At 40.8% G+C, this 25,999-nt stretch overlaps 1 protein-coding gene across 7 annotated transcripts in view; it reads left to right on the plus strand.

Moving 5' to 3' along the window:
• KIF13A (kinesin family member 13A) overlaps positions 1 to 25,999 on the plus strand; it is a 234,687-nt gene that overhangs the window by 95,757 nt on the left and 112,931 nt on the right. For all 7 annotated transcript variants that reach the window (XM_010352723.2, XM_010352715.2, XM_010352719.2 and 4 more), the window contains exon 4: positions 18,951 to 19,011. In XM_010352723.2, the coding sequence (XP_010351025.1) occupies positions 18,951 to 19,011 (61 nt within the window). The remainder of the gene's footprint in view (positions 1 to 18,950; positions 19,012 to 25,999) is intronic.

Here is a 25,999-nt window from a genome sequence, read left to right on the forward strand (position 1 = left end):
TGGGGTTTGAAACTGAGTGAATGAAAAATCAGCAGAAACTAAAGAAGGAAGAGCTAGTTTGGTTCAGTGGGAAGTTGATGGGTTCCAACTCAGATGGCTGAGTTGGAAATGATGGCAGCCGTCTGATAGAATGCTTAGCAGGTGATACGAATTTGCAGACCCTGCCTTACAAAGATCAGGTAAATTATTGGGGTGAAGAGAGTAGGAAGTGGCGGAAGAGGGATGTCTTGAAAACAGGATTAAGTGGAATAGAAGATATGAGAGAATAGAGGATAGCACCTTGGGACTCCGCTTTGGAGAATGAAAAGAGGAGGAAGAACCAATGAAAATTAAGAAAAGCCGCAGATTTATAAATGGTGCTGCTGGTGGTGGTGGGGTTGAGAATTCATACACTTGTTCTCCCTAAATTGGGTTTCTTTCTTTTTTTAAGAGACAGGGTCTCACCCAGCTTGGAATACAGTGGCACAATCATAGCCCACTGCATCTTTGAACTGCAGCCTCAAACTCCTGGGCTTAAGCGATCCTCCTGCCTCAGCCTCCCAAGTAGCTGAGACTAAAGACATGAGCCACCACACTTGGCTAAGTTTTTAATTCTTTGTAAAGATGAGGTCTCACTCTGTTGCTCAGTCTGGTCTCAAATTCCTGGCTTCAAGCTATCCTCCTTCCTCGGCCTCCCGAATTGGGTTTCTTTTGTTCCTAACTCCTAAAAGTTATTTTTTCTAAGTGTTGTGTTAGGGCAAGGAGAAGATGAAGATAACTCTTCCAGCTGAGTTTTAAAAGTTAGATTTAAAATTCTTTTATATAGCATGTGTAATGTAGCATGTCAGAATACAAGGGAAATGTATATAAGTTTCTGTCTTTATAAATTGCTTTGTACCGTGTCTTTGGATTTTTCTCTTTGATAAATGTTACATTTTCTAAATTTGCACTCTTGAGTGGAGAAACATTTATTTCAGCATAAGCCTCATGCATACCCTTTAGTTGTGTATTATGGTGTAGTATTTATGGAAGTGTGTTTTGTTTCTTTTAGACAGAAAAGCAGAAAAGCAAGCTTTTGGGCACACATGAGACATCTGCTTCTTACCTCTCCGTAGTTTACAGGGGAAAAGAGAGGCTTTGTCTTATAATTTGTAGGGTTGGAGTATCTTTCCTTCTCAGTGTGGCTGTAGTTTTGAGTCTGAAGTTTTTGTCTGAGAAGTATTGCAGATAGATGTAAATGAGGGAAATTCGACTGGGTGTGGTAGCTCATGCCTGTAATCACAGCACTTTCGGAGGCTGAGGCAGGAGTATTGCTTGAGGCCAGGAGTCTGAGGCCAGCCTGGGCAACATAAGGAGACCTTGTCTTTAAAATAACAATAATAACATTATTATTATTATTATTATTATTATTATTATTATTATCACTAGCTGGGCATAGTAGCATGTCCTTGTAGTCCCAGCTGCTTGGGAGGCTGAGGTGGGAAGATCGCTTGAGCCCAGGAGTCTGAGGCTTCAGTGAGATATGATCATGCCACTGCACTCTAGCCTGGGTGACAGCAAGACCTTGTCTCTTTGAAAACAAAAAAAGAAGAAGAAAGGGGAAAGTGCTTGTTTGTTTAGCCACCTTCTGATTAACTTTGGATTTTGGCAAGAGGTGGTGCAGAGGAAGAAGACACTTGTGTGGAGAATCACTACCTAATTATGCCATTACACGTACTCTATTGTTAGGTACAGGGAAGTGTCCTCAGTCAAAGCAGCTCTGCCTGCAGAAGCCCAGTTTCTGCATTCCCAGGTGGCCCCCAGAATGTCTGGCATGTTCCAAGACCCCTCGCTTGTCATGGTTTTGTCTTATCTAGGACAAGTATCTTTCCTTCCTGAGGAGCCACACTGAAACACACAGGAATAAAAAAAGAATTCTTCCTCCTTTTTTTCATGTTCTTCTTCTATCCCTCAATATTTATTGAGCACCATCTATGTCTCAAGTTAGCACTACAGAGCTAGAAGAGATTTTTTTTTTCCCCTGAGACGGAGTTTCGCTCTTGTTGCCCAGACTGGAATGCAATGTGCGATCTCGGCTCACTGCAGCCTTCACCTCCCAGGTTCAAACAGTTCTCCTGCCTCAGCCTCCCAAGTAGCTGGGATTACAGGCATGTGTCACCACGCCTGTAGTTTTGTGTTTTTAGTAAAGACAGTTTTTCCATGTTGGTCAGGCTGGTCTCAAACTCTTGACCTCAGGTGATCTGCCTGCCTCGGTCTCCCAAAGTGCTGGGATTACAGGCGTGAGCCACCACGCCCGGCTAGAAGAGATTTTTAAACTCTGACCATTCAAACCTTTTTATTCAAGACCAAAGAGACTGATGCTTAATTGGCTAAAACCATTCAGGGGGAGAGCTTGGCTCCAGTCTAGGCCTCCTGATTGCCAGTCAGGTACAGTCCAGGGTGATTTCAGCATCTGCGGATTTTGTTATCCTCGGGAGCTCCTGGAACCAGTCTCCAAGGATACAGAGGGACAACTGTATTTTCTATGACACCACATGATTGTAAATGAGTTTTTCTATGTGTTGGATTTTATGTGCCAAGATACAAGGGAAAGCGTAAGAAGGAAGAATCTGGGGGGGAAACGTATAAATCACTGAAAAATCAGTTTGTGTAGGATCATATTCTTTTTTACTCCGTTTGCTCATTTTAAACTCACGATTGTTTTGTTGAGTATCTTATAATTTCATGTGTGATTTATTTGAGTAGCTAGAGCTTGCGAATTAAATTCACTTTCAATGTTTTTTGTTTTATTTATGAGTTAGGTTAGGCTACTGAACTTCAAGGTGTTTGATTTCACTTCTATGTTTATAAATTTTTGGCAAAATTTTAAGCTGAAGACATTGACTACATTATAACAAAACAAAATTGTTGTTTTTTGAAACTGAATCATTTGAAGAAGCACACAGATACATACCAAACACCTGCCCTTATAAAAGTTGCTCAGAAAAAGTGAGGGGGAAACCTTATTAGGTACAGTTTATGCCATCTGAAATGCAACTTTATTTAGTCTGGCTTCACAATCTGTGATTGCCTTCATTTTCTCTTGCCTCTGCTGTTTTGCTACTAAAGCATTTGGCCTCAATGGGGTAAGTTCTAGACCTGTACTATTCAGTACAGTAGCCATTTAGCCACAAGTGGTTTATGAACGTGTGATATGTGGCTAGTGTTCCTTGAGATGTAAGTGCAAAATATATGCTAGATTTAGAAGACTTGGTACAAGAAAGAAAAAGAATGTAGGATTTTTTTTATATATTTGGTTAAATATATTATTTTTATATTAAATTATTTCATCTCTTTTTACTTTTTTTGTCTTTGTTTTTTTGAGACAGACTCTCACTCTGTCACCCAGGCTGGAGTGCAGTGGCACAATCTCAGCTCACTGCACCCCCTATCTCCTGGGTTCAAGCAATTCTCTCACCTCAGCCTTCCAGGTAACTGGGACTACAGGCATGTGCCACCACGCCCAGGTCATTTTTGTATTTTTCGGTAGAGACAGGGTTTCACCATGTTGACCAAGCTGGTCTCGAACTCCTGGCCTCAAGTATCTGCCCACTTTGGTCTCCCAAAGTGCTGGGATTACAGGCATAAGCCACCATGGCTGGCCTCTTTTTACTTTTCAGCGTGCCTACAAAAACATTTTAAATTATTTATATGGCTAGCATTATATTTCTATTGGACAGCTCTGTTTCAGGTCAAACACATGGCTTACTACTGAACACCAGTATGCTTCCTAAGGCTTTTGCTTGTTTCATTACACAATCAAATGCAGCAGACCTACCTTGATCTTTTACATTTTTACTTTTATATCTGGGTCCAAGAGTGTTGCAGCTGCATGAACTCAATGACAGCATAACCTTCTCGCTACGCATTTTTCCTAGGAATTGTTTTTATCCATTCAAAATGTATTAATTCAGCAAACATTAAATGAAAACTTTCTGTGAAAAGTATTGTGCAAGGAGTTTGTGGGGCTCAAGAGTGATTAAACTAGTAGTTCTTGTTTTCTAGAATTCGTAACATGATGAGGAAGATTAGATATACTGTAATCTAAGTAATGGAAAATAGATGATGGTAACATCATCATTCACTACCTCAGTACTTTGTGTCTTATGTCTTCTGAGGAAGGCGGCTCCACAGCTCAACATGGAGTTTCAGTAGGCCTTCCAAGTATGGATAAGATGTCAAGATGCAGAAATTTAGGATAAGAATCAAGATGTAGGGACCAGTCCCAGTGGCTCACAACTGTAATCCCAACACTTTGGGAGGCTGAGGCGGATGGATCACCTGAGATCAGGAGTTCGAGACCAGCCTGGCCAACACGGCAAAACCCCGTCTCTACTAAAAATACAAAAAAAAAAAAAAAAAAAAAAAATAGCCAGGCATGGTGGTGGATGCCTGTAATCCCGGCTACTCGGGAGGCTGAGGCAGGAGAATAGCTTGACCCGGGAGGCAGAGGTTGCAGTGAGCCGAGATCCTTCCATCGCACTCTAGCCTGGGCAACAAGAGTAAGACTCTGTCTCAACGAAAAAAAAAAAAAAAGAATCAAGTGGTTTGTAAAAGAAGACAAGAAAGTAATTGATGTATTAGGAAATAAGTTGCACACTCAGGTTAAAGTGTAGAGTACGTGAAAGGAAGATCGTATTTTTAAAAAAAACTGGGAGAGGGTAGTTTATAGAGCTTTGGGAGTCTGGACTTAATCTGGTAGGCTATGAAGATCATTTAGGATCTTTATATAGAAAAGCTACATGATCAGAACTGTACTTGCAAGAAATTCATACGGCTGCAAGACAGAAGATAATTGATAAGTATAGAATGTAGGGTGGATAATGATCTAGGTTCACTTTAAAGGAACTGCTTTGTGTGTGAGTCTGCTTATGCTCCGTGATGCAGCAGTAACAACCTTAAATGTTCAGTGCCTAGAAACAACAAAAATATTTTTCTCTGATGTTACATGTCAGCCGAGGTTCCCTGTGGCCATGTACCATATGACTTCAATCTGGGCTCCAGATTGAAGGAACAACCGCTACCTGGGACTTGCTAATACTGTGACAGAGGGGAACAAAAGAAAGAGAACTGTGCACTGGCTTCTTAAAGCTGTTGGCCAGACTGGCATATGTCACTTTGTTCATACTTAATTGGCCAAAGCAAGTCACACAGCCAAGCCTGATGTCAGTAGGGTCAGGAATTATATTCTTTCCTACTACAGGCACTGCATGGCATGTAGCAATAGGCAAGGTTGTGTAATTCCCTTACCAGGAGGGCCAGGAGTCATTTGGAACAGTAATACAATATACCACACTTTGTCATTATAAATCATATTTCTAAATGCTTTTTTTTTCTCTTTTTAACAACAACAACAAAACAATCCTCGGAAACATAGGGTGGTCGTGGTGGTGGTGGTGGTTGTTAGGTGGTGGTGTTGTTTTTGTTGTTTTGAGATGGAGTTGCGCCCTTGTTGCCCAGGCTGGAGTGCAATGGCATGATCTTGGCTCACTGCAACCTCCACCTCCCGGGTTCAAGTGAAGTGCTGTGTGTTTCTGTCTTGAAATTCCTACAGGTTCTACTCTTCCCTTTCTTTCTTCCTGGCTTCGTTCAGAACCAGATGTTCTCACTGTAACTCTGTGCCTTTAGATGTCTACAGTGCCACGGACAGAGTAGCAGGTCACATGGAGTATAGGCCCCAGGAAGAAAAGATATCCATCTCCGTTGTCTCTTTGTTGATCCATCTCCCTGTCTAGAACAGTGAAAGCCTTCTGGACGAGGGAGTCTCTTGGCTCCCACTTGGCCCGAGTCAGCCCCAGCAGCGTGAACTCTTCATCAGTCCTTTCCAGCGTGACTTAACTGGGAGTAAATGTTTGCAATCCCTGGACTGCCTCGGGTCCTTTAGCTTTGGTCACCTGGGGCCATAGAGTCAGCCTAGCATTCTCCTCTGTGGCTGGATGCACCTGGCATGGTGCAGTGAGGCAGAGGGGACTAGAGAGATATGCACATGAAATGAGGTCTTGGTCCAGAAGTTCTGAGCCAGACCCAGAGATTGCTCATGGTGGTGATGTTAGCATGACTCAGAGTTAATCTATGTTTTATTTTTCGTCTCATTTTTATGAGTAAGAATAATCATTTATCAGAGATAGCAGATAAGATCTGATAGCAGATGCTTAGACATTTGCAACTTATCTTCTGGACTGTTTTTATTGAAGAAGAAGTATTCTGTGTTTGAAAATATCCACATCACCTTTGAGTGTGCTGTTGGAGAAGTTATTTGGGTGGCTAGGTTTTTTGAGAAATGATCAGGATATGAAAGAACTGGAGATACCACAGATTGTGCCTTTGTGACACTCCCACCCCCACCCCTCAGCAACCAGTAAAGCGGATTTTGAAAATGAACGATAAAGGATTAGATATGAAATGAGTAGAGTATTTGAAAGAGTTAGAATTGAATTAGTGCTTCACTGCTTATGCACCACTAGTTTATGTGTACAGTGTTAAATGGGAGCTCTGTGCTGTTAAAATATTGGTCTGGGTTTTGAGAGGATGATTTCCTGTTTTCAGATTTATTCATTAAATGAATGAAAGCATGAATTAGGTCTTTGTAGAGATACCGTCTCCATGCATCCACAGAAATTTGAACTGCAATGCAGAGTAGTATTTTCCAAAGATAGTAGTTTCCTAGAACAGACTGTGCATTCCCTGAGATCAGGGACAATGCCTTGTAGATGTGCAGCAAATGCTGCTGGCTTTGAATCTTTAAGAGGCTTTCACATCTTCACAATCAGTCAGTGCCAACTGTGTAATGTAAGACATTATTTGGTATGTATATATAGGCATATGTAAAGGAAATGATTAATTACATTACCAAAAAGCAGCAGTTACTTGACAGATGTTTAAATGGGAAGGTAGGTCTGTCAGTAAAACTCACCAGTAATAAGGGTGATGACTCTAGTGTTCCTTAGGAGATATGTTGAGATACAGGCTGGAGTTCCTGCTGGCAGAGCTGCTTTTAGAAAAGCAGTAGTGAAGGCAGTTTTGTGATCACACAGACTCTCGGTGCTGGGTTTTCCTTTCAATTTCAGTCCAGTTCCTCTGAGATGAATGAAGTTTAACTCTTCCTTTTTTTTTTTTTTTTAATGAATCTTCACATCTTTGATATTAGGAGAAAGATGAAAAAGAGAAAAGCGTTGAAACTTGGCATTCAAAGAAAAATTTGAACGTGAAACTAGAACTTTACTTGGTATGACTCAGTATTCATAACATGGTGTGGTGAAATGTGAACAAATTCGAAGTGTCACTTTCATATTAATTGTAGTCTTTCAAATTGACAAAGTTGAAACGTAATCACAAAACAGGACATTGGCAAGCTAGTGTTCCTACAACTGGAGAAATGGGGCTTTTCAGAGAGCTCTGAGGCTCAGTTTTCAAAGTAGGTAGTGGCAGAACAGGCTGTTAATGGCAGCTGGGTCTGCAGATGTGAACAGCGGATTAATTGTACAAAGAGAGGAAGAAGGCAGTGTAAAGGAGAGGACACACTCCTTCATACAAAGCAAAGCAAATCCACAGAGAGCAGACTTTCTTCCCGAAGGGAAGCCGTTTTGATTTTAGATTTGGGTGCTAGGAAGTAGTGTGTTTTGCATTGAAATTTTTGACACAGAACCAAATAGTCTGTAGCAACTCCCACACACATGGCCTTTTTTTGCCTTTTCACGTCTCTTTCTATTTAATTCAGCAAATACTGAGTACCTATCTACACTATCCTATACCTAGAGGGAATAAAGATAAGTTAGCACAGTCCCTTGCTCAGAAAACCTCCCTGCTTGGTGAGAATATAAAGTATTTAGGTTGGTGCCTGGTACACAACAAATGCTCTACAGCAGTAGCGGTGCTATTAATGGGGGAGAAAAGTCCATCAGTACGTAATGATAATATTGATAACAGTAGCTGCCATAAACTGAGTTACACTGTGTGCCAAGTATTACCTTAGTAGGTATTCCGTTTATGTTACCACAATCCTAAATTAATGTAAAATGTGCAGTTATTTAGGTAGATGAGCGTGTGTTAGAGAGGGAGAGCTGCTGGCTAAGACAGCACAGAGGAGGCAAAAATTACAGGGAGGAAGTTGAGAAAACATTGGAGGAGGGGACATTTGAACAGGTCTTCAGTAGTGTGAGTTGTACTTCACTAGGCAGGGAAGCAAGGTGAGGAAAGGGAGAGAATTACAGGAAGGAGAAATTCCCTTATAGTTCTACATTCTCTTCTCTTTTTTTGTTATTATTATTATTTCCTTTTAGCAATGGAATCTCACTAGGTTGCCCAGGCTGGAGTGCAGTGGCTGTTCACAGGTGTGATCATAGTTTGCAACCTCAAACTCCCGGGCTCAAGTGATCCTCCCACCTCAGCCTCCCAAGCAGCTGGGACTGCAGGTGCATACGACTGTACCTAGCTCTCCCCTTCTTTCTTTTTTTCCCTAGACATCTTACTGTGTTCAGTATACCCAAAGGATTTCTTAGTCATTGGTGGAATCTCTCAGAGCTGAGAAGGTGACTGACCATTGACATAATATACAGATGTATAGGGTCATTGCTTGTGTCTTTTTGGGAAAGGAGTGCACAAACACAAACACAAAAATAATGCCTGTAAGGTGACAGCAGTCTGTTACTGTGGCAGTTGAAGTAAAAATGGAGACTTTGGCAAAGTACTGTTGGGGTGCTGCTATCCTGGCTATGCCACTGAAGGATTTACACTGACTCGGTTGTGCTATTTTAAGCAGACGTCACATGTGAAAACAAAGATTTACATGATTGTTTAAGAGGTAATTCACCAGGAAGTTGCCTTAATTTTTGTAAATTATTTTTATTTTATTTTTTAGAGACAGCCTTGCTCTGTTATACAAACTGGAGTGCAGTGACATGATCACAGCTCATTGCATCCTTAAACTTCTGGGCTCAAGCAGTCCTCTTGCTTCAGCCTCCTGAGTATCTGGGACTACAGGCACATGCCACTGCACCTGGCTGATGTTATTTTTTGTAGAGACTCTGTTGCCCAGGCTGGTCTTGAACTCTTGGCTTCAAGTGATCCTTCAGTCTCAGCCTCTCAAAACACTAGTATTATAGCCACTATGCCCAGCAAAAGTTGCTTTAAAATGTAAATTCGCAGAGTATTTTTGTTTGGTAATGAAAAGATTAGGGAAACCAAGGCTTTATCCACTAAGAATTAATATTGCAGCAGAACAAAGGGAATTGTATATAAATAGATATATACATATATACACACATACAGAATCTGATTAGACAGATATGGAAATTCAGGATAATGAGAAATAGTATCCTTAAAAGTTTTATAAGGAGGCTGGGTGAGGTAACCCATGCCTTTAATCCCAGCGCTTTGGGAGGCTGAGGCGGGCAGATCACTTGAGGTCAGAAGTTCAAGACCAGCATGGCCAACATGATGAAACCCCATCTCTACTAAAAATGCAAAAATTAGCCAGGCGTGGTAGTGGGCGCCTGTAGTCCCAGCTACTCAGGAGGCTGAGGCAAGGGAATAGCTCAAACCTGGGAGGCAGAGGTTGCACTGAGCTGATACCATGCCACTATACTCCAGCCTGGGCGACAGAGCAAGACTCCATCTAAAAAAAAAAAAAAAAAAAAAAAAAAAAAAAAAAAAAAAATTATAAAGGAGTGACATTTGAGATGACATTAAAAGGAAACAAAAGGTAGGTTTTGGCTCACCTTGCAAAAATCTGATGTATATGTCCAGAAATATTTCTTTATGTAAAATTAAATTATCTTGACATAGTAAGTATTAGATTAATCACTTTGTGTCTGAGGAGGGTTTCTGAGAGGTATTAAAATGATTTTAGGGAAAAAATTACTTTTCTTAGAAAAAGAATACTTGTTTTATGTTTTACCTTTTTAACTAGATTGTAAGCAAGAGGATACAAACAGGCCTAGTACATACTTGAGTTCCCTACAGCCCCTAAAAGTGAAAAAGGTAACAAGTGGGTGTTAGTTTATTGCTTTCTAAATTGACCGTTTTGCAGTCGGAGAACGTATTAGTGAAAGCACACAACTCGAAAGCACAAATGAAAGGATACAGAGGTAATGAGGTAATGCAGTTGAAAGCGCCTTCACATCTCATTTTCATGGATCAGAAAAATGGTTACAGATTACATATCTTAAAACGCGAATGCCTTCTGGTTCTCCAAGGAACATAGAAGATCTTGCTTCTTTATTTTTTTGAGACGGAGTCTTGCTCTGTTGCCCAGGCTGGAATGCAGTGGCACAATCTCGGCTCGCTGCAACCTCCGTCTCCCAGGTTCAAGCAGTTCTCATGCCTCAGCCTCCCTAGTAGCTGGGATTACAGGTGCATGCCACCATGCCAGGCTAATTTTTGTATTTTTAGTAGAAACAAGGTTTCACCATGTTGGCCAGGCTGGTCTCAAACTCCTGACCTCAAGTAATCCGCCTGCCTCCACCTCCCAAAGTGCTAGGATTACAACCGTGAGCCACTGCGCCTGGCCATTGCTGCTGCTTTTTTTTTTTTTTTTTGAGACGCAGTCTAGCTCTGTTTCTGGGCTGGAGTGAAGTGGCGCGATCTCAACTCACTGCAACCTTCTCCTCCCGAGTTCAAGCGATTCTTCTGCCTCAGCTTCCCGAGTAGCTGGGATTACAGGCATGTGCTGCCACGCCCAGCTAATTTTTGTTTCGATCTCCTGACCTTGTGAGCCACTGTGCCCGGCCTTTTTTTTTTTTTTTTTTTTAACTGTAAATTGAATTTTGCTGAAATGCCATCAGAGATGACTTTTAGATAAGAGTGGAGTTTAACTGTGCTACATCCTATTCGTAAGTCATGGAACTTCATTACCTCAGATTATATATATCATTCAACACATTTGCCTTATTAAAAACAGCTTTAGTAACTTTATTAGATATTCAGTGGTTGACAAAAATGCAAAGCTAACATTTTTAAGAGCCTGATAAAGGTGGAGCAGATGTATCGCAAGCTGCAGGGAATTAAATGCTGGTATGAGTTTTATAAGTTGCAAACTAAGAAGAAGGAGTGGGATTTTGAGAAGGTGGAGTCAAATGTTGAAAACAGTGAAGGCAATAGCTTTCAGATTTCAAAAACAACTAGAAAACCTCTGTGCTTTTGGCTCTTTTTTTAGTTGAAAAGGTATGAATGCCTTTACAAAAAAAATGTTTTCACAATGTTGGTTCTTATTAATAAAATGTAAAATTTATACTTGGTTTGAATTTTGTTGTTTTACTCAGCTGTATGCATTAAGAAGTCTGCTGGGCCAGGCACAGTGGCTCAGCACTTAGGGAGGTCGAGGTGGGAGAATTGCTTGGGGTCAGGAGTTCGATACTAACTTGGGCAACATTGCAAGACCCCATCTTTGCAACAGCAACAGCAAAATTAGACAAGTATGGTGGCTCGTGCCCGTAGTCCTAGTAGTCCTAGCTACTTGGGAGGCTGCTTGATCCCAGGAATATGATTGCCCCAAGCCCCACTGAACTCTGGCCTGGACAACAGAGCCTTTTTTTTTTTTTTTTTTTTTGAGACAGAGTCCTGCCCTGTCGCCTAGGCTGGAGTGCAATGGTGCAATCTTGGCTCACTGCAACCTCTGCCTCCTGGGTTCAAACTATTCTCCTGCCTCAGCCTCCTGAGTAGCTGGGATTACAGGTGCGTGCCACCACGCCTGGCTAATTTTTTGTATCTTTAGTAGAGATGGGGTTTCACCATGTTGGTCAGACTGGTCTTTAACTCCTAACCTCAGGTGATCCGCCCACCTTGGCCTCCCAAAGTGCTGGGATTACAGGTATGAGCCATCGAGCCTGGCCCGATTAGAAGTCCTTTTTTTTTTTTTTTTTTTAATTTATTTATTTATTTATTTTTATTTTTTTTTTTTTTGAGACGGAGTCTCACTCTGTCGCCCGGGCTGGAGTGCAGTGGCGCGATCTCGGCTCACTGCAAGCTCCGCCTCCCGGGTTCACACCATTCTCCTGCCCCAGCCTCCCGAGTAGCTGGGACTACAGGCGCCCGCCACCAAGCCCAGCTAATTTTTTTGTATTTTAATAGAGACGGGTTTCACCGTGTTAGCCAGGATGGTCTTGATCTCCTGACCTCGTGATCGCCCGTCTCGGCCTCCCAAAGTGCTGGGATTACAGGCGTGAGCCACCGCGCCCAGCCTAGAAGTCTTAAATAACATTTTTCTAGTATAATATGGTGGGTTTGCAAAAAATAAGACTTTATTTTTCTTCAGAGTCATCAGTTTCTGGCCAGCCATGGTGGTTCATAACTGTAATCCCAACACTTTGGGAAGCCAAAGCAGGAAGATCACTTGAGGCCAGGGGAATTCGAGACTAGCTTGGGGCAACACAGCGAGCCCCCATCCCTACAAAAAAAAAAAATAACAATTAGCTGGGCATGGTGGCATGCACCCGTAGTCCCAGCTACTTTTGGGAGGATTGCTTGAGCTGGAAGGTTGAGGCTGCAGTGAGCTATGACCATGCCACTGCATTCCAGCCTGGGTGACAGAACAAGACCCTCTCTCTAAAATAAAGTTTTTTAAAAATTAGAAAAAAACAAAGTCGTCAATTTCCAAGAAATAAGTCTTGAGAAATTGGTTTTCTCCCTTTTGAAATGTCAATGTAGTTTGTATGGGAAAATCAAAACTACTGTAAAGTCCTAAGAAAAGCATGTCTCGTTTTGTAACAAACGTTGTGTTATTCAATTATAATTACATTTTGGCATGAAAAGAAGGGTAATAGTTTGTAAATAGTTCATGGAACTAACAAGAGATTGCAAGGGAAATGTCAAGGACATGACAAAGGAATTATTTTAAACATCTTTAAAACTGTGTTAGTGACGGCCATAATTTTTCTAGTGACAGTCAAACAAATAAATGTTCTAATTTCTGTGCAGACTACAAATTGTGCATGATATACCCTTGCTTGTTTATCCACCTGTACCATGGAATAGTGATGCTGAAGGGGACCCCAGCGCTCATCTAGTGACCGAATCCTTATTTGACCATTGCAGGAACCAAGTTCCCCCAAACCATGCATGTGAAAGTAATGAAACATCTAAAAATATATCCTCCAGCTTGAACCTCTGCTTATTCATAATAGTTCTTACATCCACTCCATGCTCTTGTCTGTGTTCCAACTCCTTCTGGTAATATGTTTATTAATTGAAAAAATATTACATACAGTTGCTGCCCTGTATGAGATGCTGAAACAGGCACTATGGGGTGCATGGAACATAGTCCCTGCTGTCATGGAGCTCACCATTTAGATTTGGAAGTAAGATCCACACAGAAGAACCAAGGCATAAAACAGGACTGTATGTGAATCAGTGTCTTGGGAGCTACAAACTGCTGTAAAATTTTATAGGAGGGAAAGGGGATGGGGAGATCACTTCCAGCTGAGAAAAAAAAAAATAACAAGAATTTTTCTATTCACTTGCTTTGAGTTTTAGGGAAATCATGTAGATTTCTGGACTTCGGCTTTCTTCCTAGTAAATGTTTAGTAAAATAACAACGTATACTCCATGACTGGTTTGAGGTATCATCATTCTAAAATGCCTGTGATCAAAGATTTTGAAATTCAAGGCATAATGTAGTTCAAAGGGCGCTGCTATTTGGCAACAGTTGTATCTATCAGTATCATCAGGACTCTTTTTTCATCTGCAGGGTTTTAATATTTGTCTGAATTCTAGGGGGCAAATGCTTAAAATGAAAATTTTGTCATGTGCCCTTTTATTAGCAAAAACAACTTTAAATGATTAACTTTGTTAGAAATTTTCACAGACTTTGGAATAATTCTTACTGACAGGTAGACCCTCAAAATTTGGGGTAGCTCTCATTTTATTTTAAGTAGTATTACTATGAATGTCAATCTCTAGCTTGCTGACCTTATTTGAAGAATAGCAAATCGTTAAATTAAGTTTGACCTGGGTGCAGTGGCTCATGCCTGTGGGAAGCCAAGACAGGAGGATCGCTTGAGCCCAGAAGTTAAGACCAGCCTGGGCAACACAACATGACCCTGTCTCTATAAAGAAAAAAAAAAAAGAAAATAAATTATTATTCCACTACATGTAGCAATAACTGAAGAAGTGAAAAAATGATGATTCCACTATATATAACAATAACTGTGTTCAAAACACAGCCCTTGAACACACAGGTGCTCTCTGCCCCAGTGCCTTTGCACCTGCTGTTCCCTCTGGCTATCTGTACTTTTCCACAAGCTTTCATAGGACCTGCTCCAGTTTTCTCCAGTACCCCCATGCTGTTACATTTTTGTGTCACTGATTACCTCCTGGCGCCATATGTGTTTATTGTTTGCTTGCATATTGCTTCTCTCCCTTCACCCCACTGGGAGCTTCATAAGGGACATGAATAATGTAAGTATTACTACAGATAATGCAAGTAATAGGATACTCATGAGCTCCACGAGTCTTTGCATGTTTATTCACTGCTATAATTCTAGCGCTTAGCACACAATAGGTACTCAATAAATATTTGTGAATGGATAAGTGAATTAATGAATTAGATGACTACTGCTAGGCCTGGTTTGTAGGTCATGCTCAATAAATACTGACTGCAAATTTTTTTAGTACAGAAACCAGAAGTTATTGAAAGCAGCACAGAATGAGGTTCTTGGTGAGCGGATTTTTTTTTTCTTAATATTTAGGGTGATACATGTCACTGAAATTCACCATGGATCAAGCTTGGGCACAGTGCCTGGGATATAAGAAGGAGAGCAGTAAATATACTTAAAAAAAAAAAAAAAAAAAAAAAAAGGAAAGGAAAATAGCCTCTATTGGCTGTTTAAAGTAAGGAGAGTTGACTTAGGTCAAAAGAAAAGCAAAATGTCCTGGGAATAAAAGTTAAGTATTATAAGATGCCATTAAAGGGAGTTTGTGGAATCTCCTTTTCTGGAAATGTTTAAAAACAAGATAGATCTTCATTTCTTAGAAGTGTTGAAGTTCAGTCCTGCCCAGAGGCAGGAAGATTAACTGGATTACGCCTGTGTGGTTGGTCTCTAGAGTCATTGGAAGAGCCCTTGAATGCAGTAAATATTCCACATTCTCTTGGCTGAAACTATTGTTTCATAACTGTTCATTTGAAACTTGGTTGTTATAAAACCAGAGTGAATGTTTAACAAAATTGAATTTGGATCTGGGGTTGATGATGTAAGTTGAGTACCTAAATCAATTTTAAAAGCATTAAAATAAAGTATATATAGTGCCAAAACTATTCAGAACATAACCTAGTCTTTTTTTTTTTTTTTGGCAAGAGAGAGCATTGCGTACAACTTATTAGTCTTTTATAATATAAAAAAGTGCCTGCTTCCCTGCAAGATCTTAATGCCATTAATCATTCAGTAAGTCATTATAAAGTGACTACTATAAACATTGCAGGCTTCAAAGCTGAATTCAATATGGATGCTGCTTTCAGGGAACTTAGTCTATAAGTGGACATAAAACATATATACAGGCCGGGCACAGTGGCTCATGCCTGTAATCCCAGCACTTTGGGAAGCCAAGGTGGGAGGATTGCCTGAACCCAGGAGTTTGATACCAGCCAGGGCAACATGGCGAAGCCCCATCTCTACAAAAAACACAAAAATTAGTTGGGCGTGGTGGCATGTGCCTGTAGTCCCAGCTACTCAGGAGGCTGAGGTGGTAGGATCAATCGAGCTGATTGAGGCTACAGTGAGCCATGATAGTGCCAGTGCACTCCAGTCTGGGCAACAGAGGGAGACCCTGTCTCTGAATGAGTGAATGAATGAATGAATGAATGAATGCTGTCTCTCACACACAGAGATCATATACATGATAAATGAAAAATAAAATAATTGAGATAGGAGCCATAAAAAAGAACTAAACAGTGTTGTAAGGTTTCAGAGAAAAAAAGATAATTCCTTTGGATTTAAACAAGAATGCTTCTGGGAGGAAAAAATGTATCGAACTGGGCCTTAAAGGGTATGATGTATTTTGAAGGGTGGAAAAGAAGGAGAGAACAAGGACAGAGATGAAATTATAGTTAGTAATTCTGAGGTAAAGACAGGTTCCACTGGAGCAAGAGGAAGCTGGGGTTAATAGGCTGGGAGGGCCTTTTGTGGCTAGTCTCAAATGCCAGGCCAGAGACCGTGGGTTCTGTATGCTCAGTGCTTAAGATCTCTTGGAAGTGATTAAGCATTAAAGGATCCGGCCCATGGGAGGTTTGTAATTTACTATTTGCACTGCAAGAGATAAAAGGCAATAGCAGGGAGCCCAGGAAGGCAGCTACTGAGTCACCTGGGCTGCGTTTGCTAAGGGATGTGCTGAGAAATAGTAGTTTCAAGGCATGTTAATAGATGTTACTCCAAAAAGAGTCTCCTCACCAAAATGAATTGGGGAAATAAAACGTTAAACAATCAAATAGACTTCTTTACCAGACTTCTTTTCTGAAAAGTCTCTGAAAGACTTTTCAGAGCCTTGAGAATTAGCATTGAGAATCTCAAATAGGATAAAACATGCACCGCTTCCAACATGATTTGATCTTTTTTCATGGATTAGCTCATGAACCTCTGGTTCCTTAGAACACACTTTGGGGAACATTGCTCTACACATTTGATAATAACAGCTGGAACACAAGTGATGGTAATGGGCATGAAAAACAGCAGTTAGGGCCGGGCACGGTGGCTCGCGCCTGTCATCTCAGCACTTTGGGAGACTGAGGCAGGCAGATCATTTGAAATCAGGAGTTTGAGACCACCCTGGCCAACATGGAAGACCCTGTCTCTACTAAAAATACAAAAAGTAGCTGGGCATAGTGGCGCATGCCTGTAGTTCCAGCTACTTGGGAGGCTGAGGCAGGAGAATCACTTGAACCCAGGAGGCGGAGGTTGCAGTGAGCTGAGATTGTGCCGCTGCACTGCAGCCTGGACAATAGAGTGAGACTCTGTCTCAAAAAAAAAAAAAAAGAAAAGAAAAAACAGCAGTTCAATGGGAGTCCTTACAGAGGAAGCACCAAGAAGCACCAGCCATTCCTGGTATATAGGAGACATTCAGTAGCTATACAGAAAGTTAATTCACGTAAGAGTGAATTGATGATTTAATACCAGTAGATGTTGGTGTGGATGCGGTGAACAGGGAACACTTTTACATTGCCGGTGGAAATGTAAACTAGTACAACCACTATGGAAAACAGTGTAGAGATTCCTTAAAGAACTAAAAGGAGAACTACCATTTGATCCAGCAATCCCACTCTTGGGTATCTACCCAGAGGAAAATAAGTATCTTATATGAAAAAGATACTTGCACATGCATGTTTATAGTGGCACAATTCACAATTGTAAAATCGTGCAACCAACCCAAATGGCCATCAGTCAACAAGTCGATAAAGGAACTGTGGTGTGTGTGGGGGGTGTGTGTGTGTGTGATGGAATACTACTTAGCCATAAAAAGGAATGAATTAACAGCATTTGCAGCGACCTGGATGAGACTGGAGACTATTGTTCTAAGTGAAGTAACTCAGGAATGGAAAAATCAAACATCGTATGTTCTCACTGATAAGTGGGAGCTAAGCTATGAGGATGGAAAGGCATAAGAATGATACAGTGGACTTTGGAGATTTGAGGGGAAGAGTGGGAGAGGGGTGAGGGATAAAAGACTACAAATATGGTACAGTGTATACTGCTTAGGTGATGGGTGCACCAAAGTCTCACAAATCACCACTAAAGAACTAATTCATGTAACCAAATACCACCTGTACCCCAATAACTTATGGAAAAAGAAAAAAAGAAAAAACATGAAATTAGCCAGGCATGGTGGCAAGCACCTGTAGTCCCAGCTATCCAGGAGGCTGAAGCAGGAGAATTACTTGAGCCCGGGAGACGGAGGTTGCAGTGAGCCAAGATTGCACCACTGCACTCCAACCTGGGCGACAAAGCGAGACTCCAACTCAAAAAAAATTAAAAATTTAAAAAATATGAAGAGATACTTTTACATATAAAAGACATACCAAATACTAAACATGTAAAATTGTTTCACATCTTTACTTTTCTAGGCAATGCATATTAAAAATACAGTAAGAACCTCCCCACACACACACCAAAAAAAAACAAACAAACCATGCTTTGCTGGAGATTGCATGCTGAGACAGAAGGGGAAAGGAGTGCAGGATGGGAATATGGAGAGTTTTGAGCTCCAGTATGCATGGAAGGCTAGGAGAAGGAACTGCTTTATATGAAAGTTGAGTATTACTTGAGAAGCTGAGGGAGATGGACCTGGAAGGGTCAGTGGATGCTGAAACCATGGATCTGCGAGAGAAGACGTTGTTTTTGCTTTTTGTTTTTTCTCATCAGATGTATTGTGGAAAAAAATATCTGGTTAAAGTGTCTGGTTATTTGAATTCTAGATAAATAGTAATTTTTATATACAACTTATTCTAATACAGAAAGCTAACCATATATTTAGTCTAAAAGAAGTATCATAGGGCCAGGCGCGATGGCTCACACCTGTAATCCCAGTACATTTTGGGAGGCAGAAGAGAGAGGATCAGTTCAGGCCAGGAGTTTGAGACCAGCCTGAGCAATAGGGCAAGACCTCCTGTCTGCAACAATTTTTTTTTTAATTGCTCGGTATGGTGGCGTGCACCAGTCGTCCTAGCTACTCAGGAGGCTGAGGCAGGAGGATCCCTTGAGCCCAGGAGTTTGAGGCTGCAGTGAGCTGTGATAGTTGCAGCTGCACTCCAGCCTGGGTGACCCTGTCCCCCAAAAAGGAGGAAAATATGAAATTTTATGGTTAACGAAAGCACCAAACCTGTAGTGATTTTTTTCAATCAGGCAATAGTGGCCATCCTTCTCATCTTCACCAGTAATTTTTTTTTTTTCAGTCTGATTTACTCATAAGAAGTTAATTAATCTTTAAGCTTAATATTTTGTTCTTTCATTCAGGTATTTGCCTTTGATTATTGCTTTTGGTCCATGGATGAATCTAACACTACAAAATATGCTGGTAAGTTTTCTCCCTCCACACCTGACAGTTGGGCTTCTGGCCTCTTCTTGCATTGAGTTGATTGTCTTTAATTCCTCTGAAGTTTTACTTTTTGTATGTAATTCACACCTGTGCTTTCCAATTATAGCACATGGGTTTTGAAGTCAATAAGCTTTAGTTTCACAATCTGTGTCTGCCACTTACTTGCAAAATCCTTGAACAGATTTTTATTAAGCTTCAAATTATTCACTTGTAATGGGGGGTATTGGTGTCTTCAAAGATTTTCTAAAGATTTGAGATAATGGGGGAACCACCTCAAGCCATAAATGGTAGCTGTTGTGAGGGTCATGTAAAAAAAGGTTTCATTTGCCATGCCTTTCCTTATCACTAACTTTTAGGGCATCACCTGCTCTGTTTTTGTGTGTGTGTGTGTGTGTGTGTTTGTTTTTGTTTTTGTTTTGAGCTGGAGTTTCACTCTTGTTGCCCAGGCTGGAGTGCAATGGCACAATCTTGGTGCACTGAAACCTCCGCCTCCTGGGTTCAAGCAGTTCTCCTGCCTCAGATTCCCAAGTAGCTGAGTTTACAGGCATGTGCCACCATGTCCGTCTAATTTTTTGTATATTTATTAGAGACATGGTTTCACCATATTACCCAGGATGGTCTCGATCTCCCGACCTCAGGTGATCTGCCCGCCTAGGCCTCCCACAGTGCTGGGATTACAGGTGTGAGTCACTGCGCCTCGCCCCCTGCTCTGTTTATATAAGGAGAGCACAGGTGATGTGGTTTCCAAACCTTACTCAGGTCCTGAGCGTCCTCAGCTATCAGTGGTCCTATGAATGAATACTACATGCTCCTCGGGGAAGTGCTGCCTCTCAGCCCCACATTTTGCTAGGGTTCTCTCCTTGTGGGTTTGTTTGTTTGTTTGTTTTTCAAAAAAGATGGAGTCTTGCTCTTGTTGCCCGGGCTAGAGTCAGTGGCACGATCCCGGCTCCCTGCAACCTCTGCCTCCTGGGTTCAAGCAATTCTCCTGCCTCAGCCTCCCAAATAGCTGGGATTACAGGCACATGCCTCCACACCCAGCTAATTTTTGTATTTTTAGTAGAAACGGGGTTTCACCATGTTGGCCAGGGTGGTCTCGAACTCCTGACCTCAGGTGATCCACCCGCCTCGGCCTCCCAAAGTGCTGGGATTACAGGCATGAGCCACCGCACCCAGCCTCCTTGTGGTATTTTATCCTCATTCCATCCAACATAAACGACTGCTGTTTTGTTATTTATGACCATAGGCTTTCCTAGGAGTTAGTCACAATTGCTTTAGTTCCAGAGGGAAGCATTTGGTTTGGTGGAGGAAGTTGTTGATTCTTTTGCTTCTGATTATGCCCCCTTTTTCTTAGATGTTTCATCTTTTTAAAAATTTATTTTTCGGCCAGGCATGGTGGCTCACATCTGTAATCCCAGCACTTTGGGAGGCCAAGGTGGGCAGATCACTTGAGGTCAGGAGTTCAAGACCAGCTTGAATAACATAGCAAAACCCCATCTCTACTAAACATACAAAACTTATCCAGGTGTGGTGCAGGGTGCCTGTAATCCCAGCCACTTGGGAGGCTGAGGCAGGAGAATGGCTTGAGCCCGGGAGGCAGAGGTTGCAGTGTGCTGTCTCACCATAGCCTAGGTGACAGAGTGAGACTCTGTCTCCAAAAAAAAAAAAAAAAAATTACTTTTGTAACTGGCAAATGAAAGTTGCATATATTTATCATATACAGCGTGATGTTTTGAAATATGTATATATTGTGGAATGGCTAAATTGAGCTAATGAACACGTGCTTTACGTCATGAACTTACCCTTTTTTGTGGTGAGAACACTTAAAGTCTACTCTGTTAGCAATTTTCAGGAATACAATACGTTGTTATTAACTATAGTCACCATGTTGTACAATAGATCTCGTGCACTAAATATTTCATCCTAATGACGGTTTTCTCCTTATTTCTACTTATAAGAGCATCAGCTGAATGACATTCTCGTTTAGTTAAAAACAAAAAAATGAAGGGAGGGTATTGGCCTTAAAAGATTTGGAGGTAAAAGCACGTGACTGATTTAAAGAGAATTAATGTTTTGTTTGTTGATAGGTTTTTCCTTGCCATAAAAAGCAAACTTGAGAAATTATTTGATGACATAATTTTTTCAAGAGTTCACAATTTTGAACTAGGAAAATTCCTTCAGTTGCTCACACTGGGTAAATTAGCCTTTCCAAATACCATTCCTGCAACTTGAGCAATATATTTTATTAAAGTGAATAAGTAGTTCATAATGTTGGTTGTAATTAATTTGTCTTTTTGTCAGTCCTTTGGTACTTTATGTGGTAAGTTTTGCAGAGTCTGGAACAGTCTTGACTTGTTAGCACTCTGTATTTTTCTGCCGGGCGTGTACTTTTAGATTTAAATCAACAACAAAAGTAAAACATTTCCTACAGATGCAGAGACAAATGGGGATAAAAGCTATGGTTTTACAAACCCGTCATTAACCGTGTTCAGTTTATATTATTCAAGATGCAGCCATATATATCTTCCTGAACTGGAGGTCTTCTCATGTACTTCTCAGATACTTTCCAGGACTCGTCATCACAGGCTAGAAAAAAATCTGTACCCCTTCTACTACATTTGAGGTCCTTTATCATATAGCCCCATTCTACCTTCTCCACCGTCTCTTCTGGGACTCCTCTCACCACTCATTCGGTACCTCAGCTCAGTGTCTAGTGTTGGTTCCTCTCATGTAACTCAGGAATCCAGAAAGTCTCACAATAATTTTTTAAGTATTCGTGACCCCCCCCCCACTACTATGTGTGTGCAGCCCAGGAAGCCCTTGAGAAATCCAAAAATGAGTTAGAAAGCAAAAGAAGTGCATACCAAATAATATTTTGAGATAATATTTAAACTCTAAATTTTATAGATTTTAAGTGTTACATAAAATCCAAGGAGAGAGAAAATCTGGAAAGGCACCAGATTTTAAAGAGAGAGAAAAGAGACACCAGATTTCAAAGAGATAAAATCTGGAAAGGCACCAGTTGTCTGGGAAGGCACCGTAGAGGAGATGGAACATAGAGGAGATAAATATTTGAGAAAACACACATATTAAATAGCCTGATTCAGCCATTCCACAAGGGATACATGTATCAGAACATCATGTTGCATACCATAAATACATATGATTATTACTTGTCAACATATGAGTTGTTTAGAGTTTAGTCAAAGGAAAGCCTAGAAGACATCCAGACAAGAGGAAGCGACATGTATCAAGGAGAACACATGGACTTTGATGTGAGACCTGGGTTTGAATCTCAGGACCTCTGTCTTGGTTCTCTTGGACAATTTATTTAATTTCTCTGAGATACAATTTGTTTTCTATGGAAGAAAGTAAAAATGGCAATACCTATGCTATGTGGTTGCTATAAGGGTTAAATAGGTCACTTTATGTGGTGATTAATGGAAGATTCCCGTAAATGATACTTTCATTTAACCTTTCCATAAAGGAAGATGCAGTACCATGGTGGTAATGCTGGTGTGAGCAGTAGGTATATCTTGGCGGGGGGGTGGGGGTGGGTGGGGGAGCAGGGGAAACAGCTGCGAAGTTAAGATTAAAAAAGAAAGAAAGAAAAATAAGAAGGTGCATCTTGTGGGGGATGGGGGATGCTATGGGAGACCTGTTTGTACATGTTGAGTGAGGCCAGATAATAGGAAATTCTAAGAACTTTAGACTAATATGGTGAAAAGTAGGGGCTATTGGAGTGATGTGGTTAAAATAATGCTTAAGGAAGATTGTTTTTCTCTTTCTTTTCCATATCTTCTGGAATCGCATCCTCTATTACTGCCTACAGAGAACACTATAGCCTTCTGCAATATACCACTCATGTGCCTGGATATACAACAAACTTTTTTTTTTCCCAAACCAGAAATGACTTTATTACATACAGATGATAAAATTTAGTTGTGAAACTCAAGATTTCTGTAGCTCTTCATTACAAATAGTTCAGATATATTTTAAAAGATCAAAATGATTTTTAAACATATTGATATTTTGCATGATCACATTGAGTACCATGTTCCAGTTAGCCCTGAAATTGGGTTCTGCCAGCTCATAGAGCACTGTCTACTTACAAAGTTTGGGAGGATATTTTCGTATTCTTCAGATATTCCCATTATCATACAAATACTATGACATTCCTCCTCCTTAGCAAAAGGTAAAATTCATGCTTACTATTCTCTCAAGTTTATATCCATTGTAAATAATCTGCCTAGTAAATACGTTACATGTAGATTAGTTGATGGTTTCCATACTAATTTATTTTCTCTTCATTAAAAAATAACAATTCCTTCTTAATTGTGAATAAAAACATTAAGATAGAAGCATTCATTGTCTGGTGGAAAACAGGGGAAGTGGAGAAGGGGAAGCACATATTTCCTGAAACCGACCTATTTGTCAGGCTCGATAAATAATGGCATCATTGATACTGAATCAGGACTCTCAAAGCTGCTCTCAAAACTGGGGAGTAGCAAGGACAGAGAGAGAGAGAGAGAAAGATAAGTGCATGGATTGAGAAGGCAAAGAGAAGCAAGGGCTCTTAAGTTCTGTGTGGTGTGTCAAAATGGTAAATTCTCAATCATGTCTTGCTATTTATAAAGCTATAGGAAGAGCTTCCATGCTCCCACTTTCTGATTTAGAAACATGTAATTCTCTAGTAGGTATAATGGCATTGCAGTGGGTTGGTTGGAACAGTTGAAGAATATGAGCTCTTAGGCCGGGCGCGGTGGCTTAAGCCTGTAATCCCAGCACTTTGGGAGGCCGAGTCGGGCGGATCACGAGGTCAGGAGATCGAGACCATCCTGGCTAACCCAGTGAAACCCCGTCTCTACTAAAAAATACAAAAAAAAAAAACTAGCCAGGCGAGGTGGCGGGTGCCTGTAGTCCCAGCTACTTGGGAGTCTGAGGCAGGAGAATGGCGTAAACCCGGGAGACGGAGCTTGCAGTGAGCTGAGATCCAGCCACTGCACTCCAGCCTGGGCGACAGAGCCAGACTCCATCTCAAAAAAAAAAAAAAAAAAAGAATATGAGCTCTTAAGTCAGACTTGGTTCAAATCCTGGCTGTAACACCTTCTATCTCTGTAAGGCCGGGTGAGTTACTGAATCTCACGATCCTTCTGTTTCCTCATATGGTAAATAAGGATACTAATAGTTCTGATCTCATAGGGTTGATTTGAGAACTAAATGATGTATTCATTTAAAGTGCTTAATCCAGTAAGTACCTGGCTACTTAGGGAGTAGGAAGCACTCCCTTAATATTTGTCGTCGTCTTTATTATTGTCTCATTGTGACAGGAGTCAGTATTGGAAAGAAAATGCAATGTACTGAGATTTGTGACAACTGGTTTTGCCACAAACTGCTAGACCTTGGGCAGGATAATTTCTGTGGGTCTCTGTTCATCTGTGAAAGGAGGAGATACAGCCTGGAATGATCTCAGATCCCCTCCAGCTCTCTGATAAAACATGAATCAGCCATTTTATGTTGGCCACACAGCTGTTCCAGTGGACTTTTCAAAGGCAAATTAAAGGCTTATTTGTTAAGCCATTCACATTGCATTGAATCATGCTTTGAGGTATTTTACATTTTATTTATTTATTTATTTATTTATTTATTGAGAGGGAGTCTCGCTGTGTCACCCAGGCTGGAGTGCAGTGGCACAATCTCGGCTCATTGCAACGTCCCGCCTCCTGGGTTCAAGTGATTCTCCTGCCTCAACCTCCAGAGTAGCTGGGATTACAGGCATGTGCCACCACATCTGGCTAATTTTTGTATTTTTTGGTAGAGACAGGGTTTCTCCATGTTGGCCAAGCTGGCCTTGAACCCCTGACCTCAGGTGATCTACCCGCCAAGTGATCAGCCTCCCAAAGTGCTGGGATTACAGGCGTGAGCCACTGCGCCCAACCAGGAATTATTTTACATTTGAAATATATTGTCTCTTCCTCCTATTACCTTTTGGCTAGGTAGTTGTAATAATGTTTGTCTGGCAGTTAACTCTAAGTTTGAAGCAAAAACCCTGTGTAAGGGCTAATGAAGAAAACAGAAATAACCTGCAGAATTAGATACCTGGAGCATGGCATTTCTGCATAAACTCATGTGTTCTCCCAAACTTCATATATACATGCGGATATACACAGATCCACATTTAAGATTATAAAGTTAGTATATTATAGTCAATACTGATAAACTTGAAAGCAGTCTTTGTAAATGTTTGAGTCACTGCTGATTGCAATTAAAGCATTCTTGACAATGAATCAATGCATATTTTAACATTTCTAAAATGTGCCATGTTACTAGATAACAGTGACTTCCAGTAACTTTGGTTTTTATTTTCTTCCCAGATCTATAGAAATCTTCATACCCCCCCCCCCAAAAAAAAACAAAAAACAGACTGGTAGTGACATATCTGGGGTCAGTGTGGATGTGAACATTCCCTGGCCTGAGAGATTCTAAACTGTTGACTCAGAAATTATATAACAGTTCTTGCCATATGGCATGTTGCTCAAATGTGCTGAAGCCATGTGTTTTCGAGCATTGTTGATGCTGTGCAACTCAGGAGAAAGGTCGTACATCTGCCTCTTATTCTGCTAGCATTGCTTTATACTGTGAGGGGAGAGAAGAGCACCTCCAATCTGTGGACTGATGCTGTGGGAACAGCAGCCATGTTTGATTCTGTTCCCATGATGGGGGATTTTCTGTGCTTAGAGCCAGAAATGATTTCTGCTTCATATTGCTTAACCAAAGCAGAATCGTAATGAGACACAACATTTGTGCAGCAAAATTTACATTCTAAAAGCCAACAGTAGCCAAAATAGAACCAATTTCTTAGCAGAGTTCTACAATATTAATTTATTCTAGCATATTGTATTGGTTCGTTATTTTACTATTCAGTTGGTCTGTTTGAATGAAGGCTTTTTTCTAGTAGTTAAAAGCACAA

This window comes from Rhinopithecus roxellana, chromosome 4, assembly GCF_007565055.1.
Source record: "Rhinopithecus roxellana isolate Shanxi Qingling chromosome 4, ASM756505v1, whole genome shotgun sequence".
NCBI lineage: Eukaryota > Metazoa > Chordata > Mammalia > Primates > Cercopithecidae > Rhinopithecus > Rhinopithecus roxellana.